The following is an 18,212-nucleotide window of genomic DNA, read 5'->3' on the forward strand; positions in this document are numbered from 1 at the left end:
CTAGATATTTTAAAGCAGAAATAAGAAAACAGCCATGAACTCATTGCCCAGATATAACCATTGTTAAAATTTTTCTTTTTGGTTATTTGGTCTTGTATATTTACATTTTCCAAGTTGGACTCATTCTCTACGTGTAGCTAGCCCCTTCTCTCCATTATTTTTTCTTTATTTTGTTTTATAGATAAGACGGTATATATTCATTATAGAAAATACCAGAAAAGCATAAAAATTAATAACTTAACCACAGTCAGATAAGTAATGAACAAATAAACAAAATAAATAACTTACCCTTACTTAGAGCCAAACACTACAAATGATATTGATAAATTGATTTATGCACTTTTAATATATATATGTGTGTATATGAATATGGTTGAGGTCATACTGTCTATAAAATTTGCATTTGGCTTTTTAAAAATGCAAGACAAAACTTTAAGATTTTTGTTCACATTATTTGTAATGCCTGCCTAATATCTCACTTTAATCAACATTCTTTAAATATCAGGTGTGTAGAATTCTAATATTTTACTATTACATATCTTGATACTCTAAAAATCTATTTTTGCACAAGCTTCATCCACATTCCAGGACAATTTTCTAGAAGGGGAAAATAAATAAAATCATTTTATACTATGACCTGGGTATTTTTGTGTAAATTTATTTTCCAGTAATCTGGGAATATCCTGAAGCAAAATATATTCAGTATATTTTTTTGCAATTTGAGAAAAATTACTGGCAGTGGCCCTGTTTAAAAATAAAACTTTGTTTGATGCTCTGCTTCTAATATCAGTTTAATCCAATTATATACTTTCATGTCAGTCGCGGGCCTAACGAACATTAATGCTAAAGTACAAAACCTCAATATGCCAACTCCTGACTAGTATGTGTCATTATCATGTGCTCCTTGAATATTCAGTCTTCTCTTCTGGCATCTTGGACCATCCTGTTACGGACTTCCTTTGACAACAGCACATAAAATTGAACTGTGGTCCTTTTTACTTTTGTTTTTTAATACTAGATACTTTCATAATGAACTCCATTTCTCAACGATACAACTTCTCCGCACTGGCTCCTGCCTCCCCAAGACCCTCCTTTTTTCAAACGCCTATAGGTTCCCACGCTAGCAAGTTAATACTCTTGTTTAAGAAATCTTGTGTTTGTCACTCTTAACCTTGAGGTGTAGTGAACCTGTTCTTCTCTGCCTGGGGTTTAGCCCTTTGTGTTTTTGTGTGGCTTTTAAAGTTCTTCCCGCGCATCCTTCCGGGAGAGACTCACAAGGTTGGCCCCGCCCACACCATGGCCCCACCCCCTTCGGTCTCTAGCGTTCGATCTCTATGGTTACGCGTCCGCGGCGGAGAGCGCCCAGCTGCCCTGAAGGCCGGAGCAAAGACCCCGGAGTAGGGCGGAGAGATACAACTCTTCTTCTCGATTCCGGCCAATGTCAGCCCATCCGGGGCTCCACGCCCTTGAACCGGAGGTGTACCCCACGAAAAGGCGAGAGTGGGGCGATCCAGTCTAGCCTGGTCGAGTCTTAACTGTCAGTCAGGACTCCCCCTGCCGCGCGGCCGCCGAGCCGGAACACTTGCCACTTGGGTTTGGAGGCGCCCAGCTTCGCAGGTCAGACCTCTAATTCGCCTTCCTGACACTGCTCCGCGGCGCGCGCACCCCCACGGGCCAGAATTCCGGAGATTCAGTGCTTCAGAGAGCGGGGAAGGGAAGGTACTGAGGGGCGTCAGTAACCGCCCAGTGCGAGGAGCCTGACAGCGCTCGCGCACGCGCACGCGCACACAAAGACACGGACATGCGCACAGACGCGCGGCTAACAGTACTTGTTACAAGCTGCTATTTTAAGAACTTTCTTTATGCCATGTAGTATTTTAACCGCTAAATATAAAACTCAGTCCTCGCAACGACTCAGAGAAGGGGGTAGTAATCGTATCTGTGTTTTCAGATGAGGGAACCGCCTCACAGAGAAGCGAAGCACATGCCCAAGGTCTCAGCTAGAAAGTGGTGGGGTCACAATGGATGCCAGGCAGTCTGCTTCTAATGGACAAAATGGCAAGTGCTTACCTTGCCTGAACCCTGTTAATGCTGAGAGTTAGCGTTATCTACCTGGAATTGCCTTTGTTGTTCTCTACACGCTAAGTTCCCCTGTGCTCAGCTACTGATACTCAGGAAAATCAGGCAACTCCATACTATTAAAACCTACCACTTATCTTGGTTTATAGTAAATGGAATTAATAACCAGGAGTTCGTTTTATTTCCCCATGACGCATAATTCTCATAATATGTGTTTGTTTTTATGTTTTTAATGAAGAGCCCAAGCTCCAACGTGGATATGCAGGAAAGAGAATTTAGATGATCTCAGCAAGAATTCTTTCCCAAGACTCCTATAATATGAAAGGTCATTTAGTAAATGTGGAATAGCATTTCCTCTTTCAAGCTGTTCTCTGCTACCTATACAGATGGGGTTGGGTTTCTTGTTAATTCTATTACCACCACCACCCCCATATGGTTTAGGCTTTTTTTTTTTTTCAATTAAAAAAAATATGATATAATGTACTTTTGGTAATCGCCATTATTTAAATAAAGAGGAAATGTTTCAATCATTTGAAGTCCCACTTGCTGTCTCTACATCAATAAAGTCCTTAATATTGATAAATATAAAACTAACCAATGAAAACATGAGGGGGCCTCAATGCTAAGTACTGAAGTTAATAAATAATATTATGACTTTACAAATGAAATAGTGGAGAAATCTAAAGAAGAAAAAATAATACGTAAATACAGTTTGAAAAAAACAATCATTGTTTTATTTTGTTAGAATGCCTCCCACTCAGGCAGAAAGTGTTATAAAGAATATCATTCGAGAAATAGGACAAGAATGTGCAGCCCATGGAGAGATTGTTTCTGAAACTCTGGTTGCTTTTATGGTAAGAATGAATATTTTTGTGAATTACTGCTTTGTTGAAATATGTTAAGTGGTGCCCATTTTCCTCTTAAAATTCTGTAATGCTTTCCTAAATGTTACTCAGTTGAAAACATTGATATCTTTGGACCAGTTAGCAAAAAAAATATTTTTTAGAAGTCTATAAAGCATGTCAGTTCTAGATTTATAGAGAGTGATTTACAAGATCTTGAGTTTTAGAAACATCAGTAATGTCCTGTATTGGAGTTTTTACATCTATTTTAACATTTATGGTAAAATAGATGTTTTACATCTATTTTTACATCTATGTTAAACATCTGTTTTGTTTACTGTTGTAAAAATTACTCATTGCCTTGGTATCTCGATTTTGGCTTTTGATTTAACAATACACAATAATATTCAAATAGTTTACCAATCTAAAATCTAGCCATTGCTTTCAACATATTTCTCCATATAATTTTTCTAGCACATATTCAAATTTGATGTTTACTGCTTCCTTTCTTCAACCTCTAATGAAGGTGCTGATGAGCTGGGTAATAAGAAAGTCAGCTGAATCATCAACCCCTGAGTAATCAAGAGACAGTTACTTAAAAACTGAAAACATATTAAACTAATTTCATAATAATGTGAAACAAAATTATTTAATGGACTCTTTCCTACTCTCAGGTGAAAGCTGTTGTACTGGATCCAAGTAACGGCTTTAACATGGATAGAACCCTCATAAAAAGTGATGTGCAGAAACTTGTTAAGGTGATTATCCAACAATTCTCAAATTTTGAAACATTTATTTGCAATTCTAAATACAGCATGTGTGTTAGCCATTATTCCCTTCAGCTCCATGAAAGAAAAACCCACCAAATGGTGGTGCAAACAAATGAGGGATTGATTTTTTTCTCATAAAACAAAGTGCAGAGGTACATAGGCTGTTTCTCCTGGCTTCCTGGGTCACTGTGGTGCATATGGATTTCATCCTATGGTAGCATGATAGCATTTCACCTTGAGGCAGGTATGGGGAGGGGGACCAGCTGGGTCTCTCACTTTCTATTCCTCCTATCTGCTTACGTTTAGTGACCAAAATGATATTGCAAGTAAGACTGGGACATCGATTTTTTTTCTTCTTTTTTAATTGAACACACCTTTGCCCTAATCCAAAATGGGGCTTTGCTAGTAAGGAAGAAGGAGTGTGATACTGGCTGGTAGCAGTGTTGGCCACCGTATTTTAGAGACATCTTGTTATTAAACTAATGTTATATTGCGAACATTTTTAACTGACTTGTCATATACTCTAAAGTTACATAGTACTACATTAAAATTCATATAATTGTTGCTTCAGCGTAATTTCTATTTTTCAATTCTAAAGGAAAAATTGAAGCCGAAGTAAAATAATTCATAGTTAGAAATCAAGTAGATGTGCCTGAAAACCAGTTTGAAGAACTAGAGAAGGCAGAAACTTTAGACATCATTAATTTTTTCATGTGCTTTAAGTTTGACTCACTGGATTTAGGTGCTTAAATATTTATTTTCTAAATATTCCTAAATGTATTTACTAAAAATTCAACATTATTCTTATTTCTCCCTAGCTTAATGATTTTAATTCCCTCCTTTACACAAAAGACATGACGCAAGTTTTCCCAAACTTGTATATGGATATTTTCTGGGCTCAAACAAATGGTAGAGAAAATTTTTACCATCCCCATTTTCTGTCACAGTCAGCAATTCACATGGCGAAGCACAGGTCTATTTGCAGATGTGAGAAGGGTCAGGAAGAGCTCTGGAAGCCTGAGCTGGGGAATATGTTAGGATGACTGTGCCACAGAGACTCCAGGATTCTCCAGGGCACCGAGAGCTGGGTCTGTGCTGATTTTAAATGTGGTACGAAACCCCTTCTTAGCAATAGGGGAAATGACTGTCAGTCAGCAATTTTATTGGAAAGCCATGGAGGAGAATCAATGAGGAACAGAAAATAAGTTTTTCTCCTTTTCAGGGGTCGAGAAGAGTTTTTCTTTTTTCCTCTAATTTAACAAAGTTGGGACAACAAGATCAATCTACTTTTAATATGACAGGAATACTAACTATCATTGTATATCATCATTCAAATGACAAAGTTTGTTTCATTTTTTTGTCAGTTAAAAATCACGTGGATGAATAATCTTTGTAAAGTCTGCCTTTAGCACGGTACTTCTCCACCTGGAGGGATCCATGTGCACAGGTTCCATAAGATGAAGTGTCTAGTTCTCACTCTTGCATTCTCCCCTCCATCCTCCCAGGAAGGCAGGGTTGGTGTTGAGGAGGTGGTGTGAGAGTATATAAAGATATAAAACCTAAGGGGTGAGACAGGGAAGAGTGGGGTTGGGGATGGAGAGGAGAGGAGAGAAGAAAACTTCAGGTTGATCATCTAATCTAAAAGGGCAGAGCAAAGCAGGGGCATGAGCCATTCATGGGGTGGGGGAAATAGGAGAAAACAGAGCAGAGGAAGACATTTGGAAACAGAGGGCAGAGCCAGAGAAATTTTGTGAGCAGAGGAGGGTAGCTGCAGCAGCTTTTCATAAAATGCATGTGACCTCCACCATCAGCTAAGAAGGAGTGTTGTTTAAGGCTCAAATAAATAGGAATGAGGAACTCTAGAAAAGCTCTAGACAGGAGTATAAGCTTCATGAAACATTTAGCCTTCCTACACTAACCAAAATGTCAAGTATCTTGCCTTCCACCAGACTATTAGCCACCTGGGTATGGTGATATTGGTTAACTCAGGGGAATTAACTTCTCACTCAGTAAGTGTTGGTTCAGTAAATTATACAGCATGAAGGCCTCAAAGAGAAAAGTAATAAGAGACCCCTCTTCTTGGTTATTGGTGGAGAAATACCAGAAATATTGCTTTGATGTTTCCCTTTATTTTTGAAAATAACTTTAGAAAATACTTCTGATCATTTTGGAACCTGTAACTAGAAACATTCATGGGGTATTCTTTTCCAGCTTTGTGTGAGTCGGCTATTGGACCGTAAAAATCCATCCTTGGACACCATTAAGATGCAAGTCTACTTTGATATGAATTATACAAGTCGAGGTAACATCTATCTACCTATTTTGATACACGTTTTGAAAAGATTCATGTTGTATTTAAGGTTACAAAGGTTTCATTTGATTGACAATGAACAATTTCAGTTTTTGGTCTATATTTTGAAATTTTTTCCAATTTTGAAGAATATAATAATGTTGGAAAGGCTAAATGAGAAAAACACCAATTCTAATTATGCCCATAATAATTATGTTTCCAAGTCTATTGTGTTTTAACTGTCATACCTCTAATACATAATAATTAGAAATTGAAACCACCAGTCCATTGAAGTTAACATTTTTTAATTTGCTGATTTTTTTGTTCCTTATTTATATTATTAACTCATAAAGCTTACATAGATTATGTAACTACCCAAAAGTGGAATGAATAATGGTAAATTTAAGAGCATATTTACTTATGTAAATAGTTTTTTGCATACATCAGAGAAAAACTGGAAGACAAGAGACAAAGGAAAATGAGTTCCTCTACATACTACACTGCCTCCACCCTGCTGTAATGTAACCATTGTTAACCATTTGGTAATTTTCATTGTCTATTTTCCCCTGTATGTATTGAACTTTCAGTTATGCTACATATATAAAACTATGTATCTTGCTTTTTTGCTTAATAACAATGAAATTTTAAAGCAAAACTAATCATGGAATTGATGACATTATAATTTAGATTTTTTTGTGATTGAAAATGTTCTGCTGTTTTTGTGGTAAGATCATAGGTATGAAATGTGCATGTTTGGTATGTTAATTGTCATAATAGTAAAACGAGGTGTTTAGTTGAGTTAGTTGCAAGCATTATACTGCAGGTAAATTGTGGCTTCCACCACAATTAAGCCTAGACCTCATCGAAAGAAGAGAGAGGGATACAACTCTTGATGAAACATCATATTATCAGTAAGGCTATTGAGAGGAAATTTATCTAAAACTAAAGTAGAAATACACATAATTGAACAGGAATATTTTCACTACATTTATGTGTATATTATATGTGCTTACATATAGCATACATTTGTTGTACATATATTTATATGAGTACTGTATATGTTTATAATATATGATTGTATGCTTTCTGTTTAATTGGGAGGTTTTAGCCCTCTGATAGTAGTGTTTGATTGTCTATTTAAAGTCTTATGTGTTTGACAAGTATGCCATTTAAGTTGCTGTAATAAATCTTTCCCACTAAATATCTGTCTTGAATTTACCTGCTGGCCACTGGTTTCATGCAGTAGAATTGCAATACCCAAGCCATGTTTTACTCTGGTTCTACTTTCTTATGTGATAATTCTAAGTATCAAATATATGGAATATCGTCCTTTGTCAATTTTAGAGGAATTTCTTGAAGAACATCACCGGGTCCTGGAGTCTAGATTAGGCTCTGTTCTCAGAGAAATTACAGACAACAGAGCATGTGCTCGAGAAGAATTAGAAAGCCTCTACCGAAAGGTTGTCAGCTATATGTTACTGCGATCTGGGCTTGGATCCCCTACAGATATCAAGATTGTCAGAGAGGCAACAGGTAAAAAGTATACACAATTTCCATTCCATAAGTGAAAATATATAAACATTGTATCTTATAAAATGTGTTAAATTACAAACATTGAAGATTGAAGTTTCCTTTTCTGAACTGAAAAACAAAATCATTTTGTGCTTAAAAAGAAAATCAGCACAAATAAGAGGTTAAAACTTACCCAGACTCCTTTTACACTGTGTATCAACTCTAAAACTCAAATAGGACCTCTGGAAAGTGAATATTGTTATATTTCTTAGAGCTGTACATACCCAGGGATATATTACACCGCATTAGAGAAACACTGGCAGTATTATTAAGGGTACCAGGCTGATTGGGTAATGGGAATGAATGGAAAGGGAGACTTTGTATTGATGAAAGAATTGAGTCTGTCACCTGAAGAGGATGATGGAAAAAGACAGTTTTAACCTCAGGAAATACTTGCCTACTTTCGTACTTTAAGACAAGAAATAGGCAAGACCTCTAACCTTTCTGTGGCTTTCTTCCGTAAGAATTTTAAAGCATCATTTTTTTTCCTACTCAGACTAATTAGAAACCTTGTTTTAATGCCCATTGCCAAAAATTACTGATGGAGGCTTAATTATTAAAAATAGACACAAGGCGATGGCATTATTTCAGTAGCCCAGCTTTGATATGATAAATTGTGCTGTGTATTCTGTAATCAGGTATCAGAAACTTAAAGTCATATAAGTAAAAGACAGGCCTTTTAACTTTTTGCTGAAAGAAACGTGTGATTTAAGTTCTGATATTTTTATTCTATCATTTTGTTGTCCTTTTTGTGATTTGGTTTAGCTGCCCTACAGAGTGTTTTTCCTCAGGCTGAGCTTGGGACATTTCTAACTCTTTCTAAGAAGGACAAAGAACGCCAGCTGAAAGATCTCTCCATGCTTGTTACTGGAATTCGTTTATTTAACCGAGACTGTGGAAAGGGAGGAGAAGGCATTGATGACTGTAGGTATATCATTAGGTTAATTCTGTAAGTTATGCAGGTTTAAAATTTAACTTGCACAGTGAGAAAAATAATACCCAGCACACTACTAGCATTCTTAGATTTAAGATTTCAGTTTTGACTGTACCTTAGTTACAACTATAATGTATAGTAATTTTTCATTTTGCTGGAGCAAGACTTTAAATTTTATGTGAAAGGAATGAGGGAGCCTTCCCAGAAGCCAGCCCCTGCCCCATTCATTGAGCTTCCTATATTTTGCTCCAAATAATGAAAATGGAGTAAAACTCAGTGATCTAAAAAATAAAAAATTACCTTGAAAAGAAAACAGTTGCTGATGCAATTAATGGAATGAAAAGGTCCAAGAGGAGATATCTGCTAATCTGTAAATTCTGGAGCATTTACTATGCTGTAATGGACTTAACACATTCATTATCTGTAAGTTTGGAAGTACTCATGAAATATTTAATCAAGGACTACGAGTAGCAGTAACTTCCTTGTGAGTTTGGTGCACATATAGGCCCACTGATGATAAGGGGTTAGTGTCTTTTACGAGATCACTGATCCTAGTACAATAGGGTAACTTACTGCATTTTGAAAACTGTTCTAAAAGTTCAAATTCCCATTCTTCATAATGTTCACTATCTTGCTAGACTATTCTGCTATTTTTTTCACTATCCTGATGAGTTTCTCAAGTTGCGCACTTCTTGTTCTCCTTCCCTTCCCCCTTCCTCCTCCTCACAAATAGAAAAGAAGATTAAACAGAAGGAGAACTAGAGTGGCTTTTCCAGAGGCACCTGGTCAATAGCACATAATACCAAAGACTATCAATTCTTTAGGTACTTCTTTTAGTGGCAAAAGCTGATGTGCTCTACTTTTTCATTATCATTCTGGCTATATCTTTGGTTTAGACCGTTTTTTGTTTTTTTTTCTCGTGTTTTTTTTTGGATTCTTTTTTCATGGTGTGGGACCCATGAAATATATACCTCATTATTATTAAAATTTGGTTGAGAAAAGGAACAAAATGCTCAAATATGTTCACTTTCTGGGCTTTTTCTTAATTCTTTGTAGCTTTTTTCATGCCTCGCTTTATATGCCTTTAAAAACAGTGCCAGCTATTCTACAGGAAGCAATCCCAGCCACCACTCAGCATATCGACTCCCAGCTTCAGATTGCCCAGGACCTGGCATACAGCTACACGGCCATCCTTGAGAAAGTAACAAAGAACCCACTCATGAGTAAGGAACTGCAGCCATATATGTTAAAAGAAACACTATATAATGTGCGACAGTATGAGATCTTCCTTCAGATCATTTTGGTAAGTTAATGTTTTAAGATCTGGCCTTTTGCATAGAATGCAACCTCTTTAGATATTATGGTGCTGAAACAGGTCATTGGTAAAGGAGGCAACCTTAATAACGGTTTGGTTTATGTCGCATCTATTGGACCAGGAGCTAAAATAGAAATGGGGTCATTGGATTTTGACTTTAATGGAAATATATTGGTAGGAATTGATTTTCTACGTGTTGATTCTCTTTGGTACATGGTAGTATGATTGTTAGTATGCTGCAGTTAAGCAGTGCTATGTGTGTGTATGTATGTAAGTAGTACTACAGTAATAATTTACGCTCAGACCAAGTGTCTAATATATTGTTTGGCAGGTAGTTGACACTCAAATTATTTTTATATAATTATGTGTTCGTATTGTAAAAATTGGTAGACAAGATTGTTATTTCTGATGATTTTAGATCTTAGGATCAAGCCAAACAATATCTCCAAAGAGTTGGAAAATATGGTAAAGTGGTGATTTTGAACTTTTTAAAAGTAGCAGAGCCCTTTCTTTCAGACAGAAACTTACTCAGAATCCTAAAAATAAAAAATAGGTATTTAGATGAAAGGATTGGAGGGCCTTTTCACCAAGAACATACCCGTCCCCCTCCCCTGCCACCGCCCCCCCCACCCCCGCTCACCCCAGGGTCCCAGAGCACACAGTTTGTTAGCAGTGTCATGACAGCAAGCTAGATTCCCGCCAGTCACTGTTTTTGTCTTTTGGGTGTTTTCAGCATTATTGAGGTATAATTGACAAAATTGTAGGATACTCAAAATGTACAATGTGGTGATTTTACATATGCATACACTGTGACAGGATTCCCCCCATCCGGTTAATTAACACATCCAACCCACTGGTCACTGTTTACCTTCACAGCTCCTACTTTCCAGTAACCGCTAGGCGGAGAGTCAGTGAGACCGCCTTTTGTATGAGTGAACACTAATATCTTGAGGGATAGAACGGGATGTGTTCTGGTCCTTTCTTCTTTTTTCCTGGTATGCTAATGACTTGATACTACTTTTTGATGCACTTCATCTGTCTTCTTTCTTTACTGCCACTATAGAGAATAGAAAGATAAATAACCAGATGACATGACTTCATTGCAACAAACTAGGAGTGGTCCTCACAACTGACCTACTGTCTAACTGCCTTCAGAATGGAGAATTCTAAATCAATGTTCAAAACCAAATCATCCTTTAGGGTAGATGTTCTCCTAACATTGACTTGTGTAACTAATCACATACTAAGAGGATTTTAAAATCAATTTATCTTGAAGATACGGGTCCACAGGAGTAGACTTCACATTTCCTTTCATCATTGACATTTAGAAGGGATATCATAAGAAGTACCTTGGCAAACTGTCACACATGCCATAAGGATGTTGTAGAGGACGTTGTTCATTATACAGTATCTTCTCACAGCTTTCAATCATGAATGATATTATCAACTAGCTTCCAGTCTTACATTCTTATTGGGGTTCTCACCCTCAGAACTAGAGGAACAATGTATAAATGATGAGCATAGGTCCTGCAATCAGACTGCATGGACTCTAATCCTGACTGTCCCACTTACTAAATCTGTGTTCTTGACGAAGCTGCTTAAAACGTCTCTGTGCCTTGGTTTCCACATCTGTAAAATGGGGTTACTAGTAGTCTCCACTAAGGTAGAGCAGTGTCTGGCCCAGAGTAAGAGCTTAATAAGTTGGTGATGATGATGGCAGTGCCGCTGATGATGGTCATCAGTACCCTCGTCATTATCGTTAGGGCTTTAGCGATTTCATTTCGGGTAGCGGCACAAGCTGAACAGCTCTTATTTTTCTAGACAATATTTGCTGCTCATGTTATTGAGAAAGTTAATTTTCTGACCTTAACACTTTTCATGACTGTTTTGTACTAATATCGGTGAGGGTGAAGATGAGCTCTCCTAACCTCTGACTCTGTGCTGCTTAATCAGTGTTTCTTTTTGTTGTTTTGTTTTTTAACTATCCAATCTTACCCCATCAATCTACCTTAGTTGCAGTTAAGGTTGATTATTATAGAATGGATGTTTAATGGGTTTAATCAGTATTATCTCTAGGTTATAAAATATATGAATTTATGTTTAGCTGAGACTTTTGCCTATCTATGAAACCTATGAATATTCTTTCTTTAAAAGACACCTTATTTGAATAGATATTAATATAATTTTTTGAAGTATTGATTTTGATTTAAGAAAATTTTCTTTTGCCGAAGCTACATTCAGTTTATGTAAAAATCCAATTATAGCTTGGATAAAATAGTGAGTTATTTTATTTTCTTTTGATCAGGACTTTATCAGCTGCAGTGAACAAATTCAAATATTCTGGAAGAAAAAAGGGAGGGTGATCATAGTCTTGTTGACACTTGTAGCGAAGAGAACAGAATTGTATCCTCTGTGGGCTTTTAAAGTGAGTGCAAGGCAGTAACCAAGGAGAGAAAGCCACTTACTGTATTGTGCAAGTAAAAGTTTCATTTCACACATAACATTTCTTAGAATGTATAAGATAAGACTTTTGTGGATTTCCTCCTCCCACGCTGTGTTTGCAGGGCCTAATCACAGAATACACAACGCAGGACTTCATTTTTCCTGATAATGCAAGAAAAAAATCAGTTTGGTGGAATTTGTGCTTATTTATGAGGAACTTATAAGTTAACGGGGGGGAGGGGAGAGGCATGCTGAGATCACATGCTTTCTTCAAGCATTTTTTGTCTATATTATGAAAAATAATTTTTTAAGAGAAAGTATTCTTAGAGGACTAACGGTATTAGGTTTTGTTTGTTTTCATTTTTTTTTTCCGACAGTCTCATTAGATTTAAGTGTTAGGATGCTGTCAAGTTCATGGTGGCAGTTGCAAGTGTTTCAAAATGAGAATTTTATCACTAGCAACAAAATACATTGTTTTTCTGAAGTGACAGACTCATTTCAATCACTTTCAAGAAAATAAGATAAGGCTTAAACAAACAGATAAGGCTTAAAAATCAGTTTCTTCTTTCAAGTAAAAAATGATGTTCTACTGAGTGGGGGAGGCTAGTTCAGCTCACAATTCAATCATGTAAGTGTTTTCCTCAAGAGAACTATGCATTTTAATGTGCCGTAGACGTGTTTTATATGTACTTTCCATTTCATCACTCTGATTATTAAAAAGCTGTGTCCTTAAGGATCAAGATTTAATAAAATTAATACTTTTATTGTATCATCAAAGATATTCTTAAGTGAAACAGGCTTTTTAAAAATTCAGATATAATTGACATATAATATCATAGTAGATAGGTGTATAGCATGATTCGATATTTCTATATATTGCAAAATGATCACGACAGTAAGTCTGGTTAATATCCTTTTACCACACAGTTACAATTTTTTTCTTGTGATGAAAACTTTAAAGATCTACTCTCTTAGCAACTTTCAAATATACAATGCAGTATTGTTAGCTATAGTCACCATGTTGTTACATAACATCCCCAGGACTTATTTATCTTATAACCGGAAGTTTGTACCCTTTGACTCTGTTTACCCATTTCTCTGAGCCTCCAACCCCCATCTGTGGAAACTACCAATCTTTTCTCAGTATCTCTGTGCTGAGAAAAGTATCTCAGTAGCTCTTTTTTTTTTTGGGGGGGGGTTGGTGGGTGGCGGGGTTCTACCTATAAGTGAGGTCATACAATATTTGTTTTTCTCTGTCTGACTTATTTCACTTAGCATAATGCCCTCCATGCATAAAGGTCCATCCATGTTATCACAAATGGCAGGATTTCCTTTCTTTTTGTGGCTAAATAATTTTCCACTGTATATGTGTATATACTTGTAGCACAAATTTTCTTTACCCATTCATCCATCAATGGACACTTAAGTTGCTCCCATGTCTTGGCTATATGTAAATAATGCTGCAGTGAACATGGGGGCACATATATCTTTTCTAGTTAGTGTTTTCATTTTCTTTGGATAAATACCCAGAAATGGAATTGCTGGATCACACGGTAGTTCTATTTTTAATTTTTTGAGGAACCTCCATACTGTTTTCCATAGTGGCTGCACCAATTTATAGCCCCACAAATAATGCACAAGGGTTCCCTTTTCTCCACATTCTCAACACTAACTCTCGTCTTTCAGATAATAGCCATTCTAACAGGTGTGAGATCTCATTGTGGTTTTGAATTGCATTTCCCTGGTGATTAGTGATGTGGAGCACTTTTTCATGTACCTGTTGGCCATCTGTATGTCTTCTTTGGAAAAGTGTCTATTCAGATCCCCTGCTCATTTTTTAATTGGTTTGTTTTTATGCTATTTATTTATATGAGTTCTTTATGTATTTTGGATAATCACCCTTATCAGATATACAATTTACAAATATTTTCTCCCTTTGATAGGTTGCCTTGTCATTTTGTTGTTGATTTTCTTTGCTGTGCAGAAGCTTTTTAGTTTGATGTAGTCCCACTTGTTTATTTTTGCTTTTGTTGTCTTTGCTTTTGGTGTCAAAGCCAAAAAAAAATCATTGCTAACACCAATGTCAAGGAGCTTACTACTTACATTTTCTTAAAGTTTTATGGTTTCGAGTGTATGTTCAAATATTTAATCAATTTTGAATTGATTTTTATATATGACATCACATAGTAGTTAAGTTGCATTCTTTTGCACATGGCTGTTCAGTTTTCCCAACATCATTTGTTGAAGAGACTGCCCTTTCCCCATTATATATTCTTGCCTCCTTTGTTGTAAATTAACCAACCATATATACGTGGGTTTATTACTGGGTTCTGTATTTTGTTCCATTGATCTATGTGTCTGTTTTTATGCCAATACCTTGCTATTTTGATTATTATAGCTTGTAATATAGTTTGAAATCAGGAAGCATGATGCCTCTACCTGTGTTCTTTCTCAAGATTGCTTTTTTTGGGGTCTTTTGTGGTTCCATACAAATTTTGGGATTATTTGTTCTACATTTATGAAAAATGCCATTGGAATTTTGAGAGATGGCCTTGAACCTGTGGATTGCTTTGGGAAGTATGGGCATTTTCACATATTAATTCTTCCAATTCATAAGCACAGAGTATCTTTCCAGTTATTTGTGGGAATAATTTTACAACTATAACCTCAATATGGTTGTGAACAAGTTCTTTTTGGTAAAATGTAACAGAGTGATTGTTTTAGGACATTATCAGGAAAAATCAAGAAGTTCTGCCTACCTACTTGGTGAATAGCACACAGTAAGAATAAATGTTAGCAATTATTTCAGATTCAGCATTTAGTGAATGGACTAAATGGTCTGTGAATGGACCCTACAAACATAGCTTGGTGGAGAAGGTCTAAAGTATTTTCACTTCTAGGTGTTAAGAAATATTATGTGTTGAATGTAACTTTACTTTGGAGAACATATGCAGATTTGTTTGTGTTTTTTGTTGCTGTTGCACAAATCTAAAAAGACTTTAAGGACTGCATTTTCATATTTGATTCCTAAAACAAAACAAACATGGGGGTAAAATACGCTGTGGGGTAGACAAGAAACCCATTAGATAGGCTACTAATACTATACGGGAGAATGAGGAGGGAAGATGCTTAAAGAGTAATATGGGTAAAATTTTTAAAAAAGATGCAGGCTACATTGGTGAATAGAAAATTTCCTTAGTTAAAATACAATAATAATATTTGATATTTCTTATGAAGTAATCATTTTTGTTATTTAAAAATAGTCTAGTAAAGCGTATAGTTAGGCTTACAGATATCTGAATATACAAATGCACTTTTTTTCTTGAGTAAATGTCACCCTTTTACACTGTACTGATAACCCATACATACCAGCACCATTTCTGACCCCTCTTAGTCAGTGCAGTATAATGGCTATGAGCTGGGCTCTGGGCTCAGATGGTCTGGCGTGGAGCCATGATACTACCCCTGATTAGCGTGCATCCTTGAGCAATTTACTTACTTTTCTAGACCTTGGTTTTCTTATTTGTACTTACCCCTCTTTATTCTTATACGTATTTAATATGGTGCTTAGCACATAGTAAATGTTATCAATTATTTCAGATTCAGCATTTAACACCTTATTTTCAGATTACAACTGTATCAGAAATATATTGTTTTTCTTTCAATATTGCGATATTTAAGATTTTCTACATTCTTGAATGTAATTTTTAAAAATCTTGGTATCTTGAATGTAATTTTTAAAAATCAGAGGAACACCTCATTAATTTTATCATTGATGAATGGGAAAATAACAGCTATGCAAAGCTGTGTCATAGAATCCACTTCTCAGGAATGCAATTACACTGAATATCAAAGAATAACTGTGTACATTTGAGAAAAGGTATAGCCATTGTATTTCAAAAGACTCCTTCATCCAACAATTATTTCTGGAGCACTGTTCATATGCCAGCACCATTCTTGGTGTTGGGGATACCACAGAGAAGAGAACCCCTGCTCTCAATGAGCTTACCTTCAAAAGATGTGGGGAACAGGTAGGGATTAAAACACATCTGATTTTTCTGGTGAAATTATAAAAATATTAATGCAAATTATGTTGTCTTCACAGTCAGATATAATTACTTGTGCTCAAGAAGTGGAAATGATGATAAAGCAGTTAGGAGCCCAACTGGAACAACTAAAAATGACTGTAAAATCAAAGACAGCTGTGCCAACATCACAAGTCTTTGTAAGTATTTGTCATCAACTTTGACCTTTGTAAATATCTGTAATCAACTTTGACCAAGTATATTCATGAATATACTTTTGAGTCCTATAAAATTGAGTCAGAAGTAGTTATAATTATATTTAATTACTAAAAATGTAATATTACTTTTATACAAGTTGATAAAGTTTTTCATGGTTATTTTGTAGTCCATTAGTAGGCATTTGCTACTAAAGGAAATGCAGATACACACACACACACACACATCATATTATTACTATTGTCTGTGGGAACAAAAATAATCCATAGTACAGTGCTGAAAATGTGTTCACAGTAGCTGTTAGAAATTGCCTTTGGCAAACAGGTGAGATAACTTGTGAGTTTCCTGAAAAGACAGATAATAATCCCTATGACTAATAGGCCTGTACTTATGCTGACTTTTCTGATTATCTACACCATCTTATGGGCAAATCTGATAGCCCCAAGGAGGTATAAGATGCATATACTGTATTTTATAGAAACTTTTGAGGCTCTGATAATTTTCTATAATCGTTCCTAGTATTTGGTTTGAAAAACCAAGAAACCAAAGACTAAGTTGTTTCACTTGAAGTAGGGCCTGATTATTTTTTATCTCACTGACCTAAATCTTTAACTTGCAGCTCACAAGACATGCCCCAGGCTATCTTGTTAGACTTTCCATGTTCTCTTGAATCATGTTTGAGACAGATAAGTCTATAATGAGTCATATTTAGCTCTTTTTTAAAGAGAAGATATTCTCCCTTTTGAAGAAGATACCGACCTTTTGAAGTGAAGCACCCGTAAATCCTTCTGCTTTCAGGCATGTCAGGAAAAAGAGGGAAGTTTTATTTTCTCCAAAGTATGCCTTTACTTCTAGTTGGAGCCACAAGGTCAATTTTGGTGGTGTCTGCTGTTTGGAAATAGAGCCAGCTGATCAAAATGCATTTTTTTCTTTTGAGTAAATTAGCTTTATAACAATCATACCAAAATAAAATGCTTTGCAATAAAATACAAATTTATTTTCTCCTGATTTATGAGTCAAATTTCTATCTAGTTTCTATTGTCTAACTTCATGAGACTTTTGTGTGTCTTAGAAAATAATTTCTTTACAAATAGTATTTCTTTTCAAGATTACAGTGATTTATAATTTTATGAAACAGTTATATTGTGAACATTTTTTTTCTCTTCCTCAGCCCATCTTCATTGCTCTTTCCAGTCTGTGGACTAGCTTTCAGGATGAAACTGTTTTGGTTAGTGTCCTCAGTAATTTAACTGCTCACCTTGAGCAATTTTTGGGCGCTCATGAACTACTGTTTCCTGAGAAAGTAATGCAAGATCTTCTTAATGAAGTGACTGTGAAAACTGATATGTATAGAATGAAAGAACACATGGGTAATAGAAATCATCCATTATTTCTTCTTCCTCTTAAAATTACCTCTAGAATAAAGTCATTTTTTGATTTAAAAATTTCATATTACATCTTTTTGATAAAGTATTAAATATCTTTCTTGATTCTAAGATAATGTTCATTATTGAAAATGTGGAAAACAAAAAATATAAACTGAATATCTTACTGTCCAGCAATATATTACTATCCAGCAATTACCATTTCTAATATTATGGTTAACAATGATTTTCTGTGCTTACATGTTTCTATTGTAGTCTTAGTGATTTTCATTATTGACTTGTAGTAGGAATGGATATTAATCCTTGCTACATTTGTTATAAATAAAGTTCAATTTCTTTGGA

At 35.6% G+C, this 18,212-nt stretch overlaps 1 protein-coding gene across 6 annotated transcripts in view; it reads left to right on the forward strand.

Annotated features, from left to right (window-relative positions):
* The first annotated feature begins 639 nt into the window (after positions 1–639).
* CFAP206 (cilia and flagella associated protein 206) overlaps positions 640–18,212 on the forward strand; it is a 30,014-nt gene continuing 12,441 nt past the window's right edge. For 2 of the 6 annotated variants that reach the window (XM_074333275.1, XM_074333279.1), the window contains exons 1-9: positions 641–1,617; positions 2,825–2,933; positions 3,596–3,679; positions 5,903–5,993; positions 7,326–7,514; positions 8,319–8,477; positions 9,582–9,790; positions 16,350–16,469; positions 17,657–17,855. In XM_074333275.1, coding sequence (XP_074189376.1) covers positions 2,826–2,933; positions 3,596–3,679; positions 5,903–5,993; positions 7,326–7,514; positions 8,319–8,477; positions 9,582–9,790; positions 16,350–16,469; positions 17,657–17,855 — 1,159 coding nt within the window. In that variant the 5' untranslated portion in view covers positions 641–1,617; position 2,825. Of the gene's footprint in view, positions 1,720–2,824; positions 2,934–3,595; positions 3,680–5,902; positions 5,994–7,325; positions 7,515–8,318; positions 8,478–9,581; positions 9,791–16,349; positions 16,470–17,656; positions 17,856–18,212 lie in introns of all 6 variants that reach the window. The other 4 variants (XM_074333276.1, XM_074333277.1, XM_019743232.2 and 1 more) reach the window with 4 other exon arrangements.

This window comes from Rhinolophus sinicus, linkage group LG05, assembly GCF_036562045.2.
Source record: "Rhinolophus sinicus isolate RSC01 linkage group LG05, ASM3656204v1, whole genome shotgun sequence".
Classification (NCBI taxonomy): Eukaryota; Metazoa; Chordata; class Mammalia; order Chiroptera; family Rhinolophidae; genus Rhinolophus; species Rhinolophus sinicus.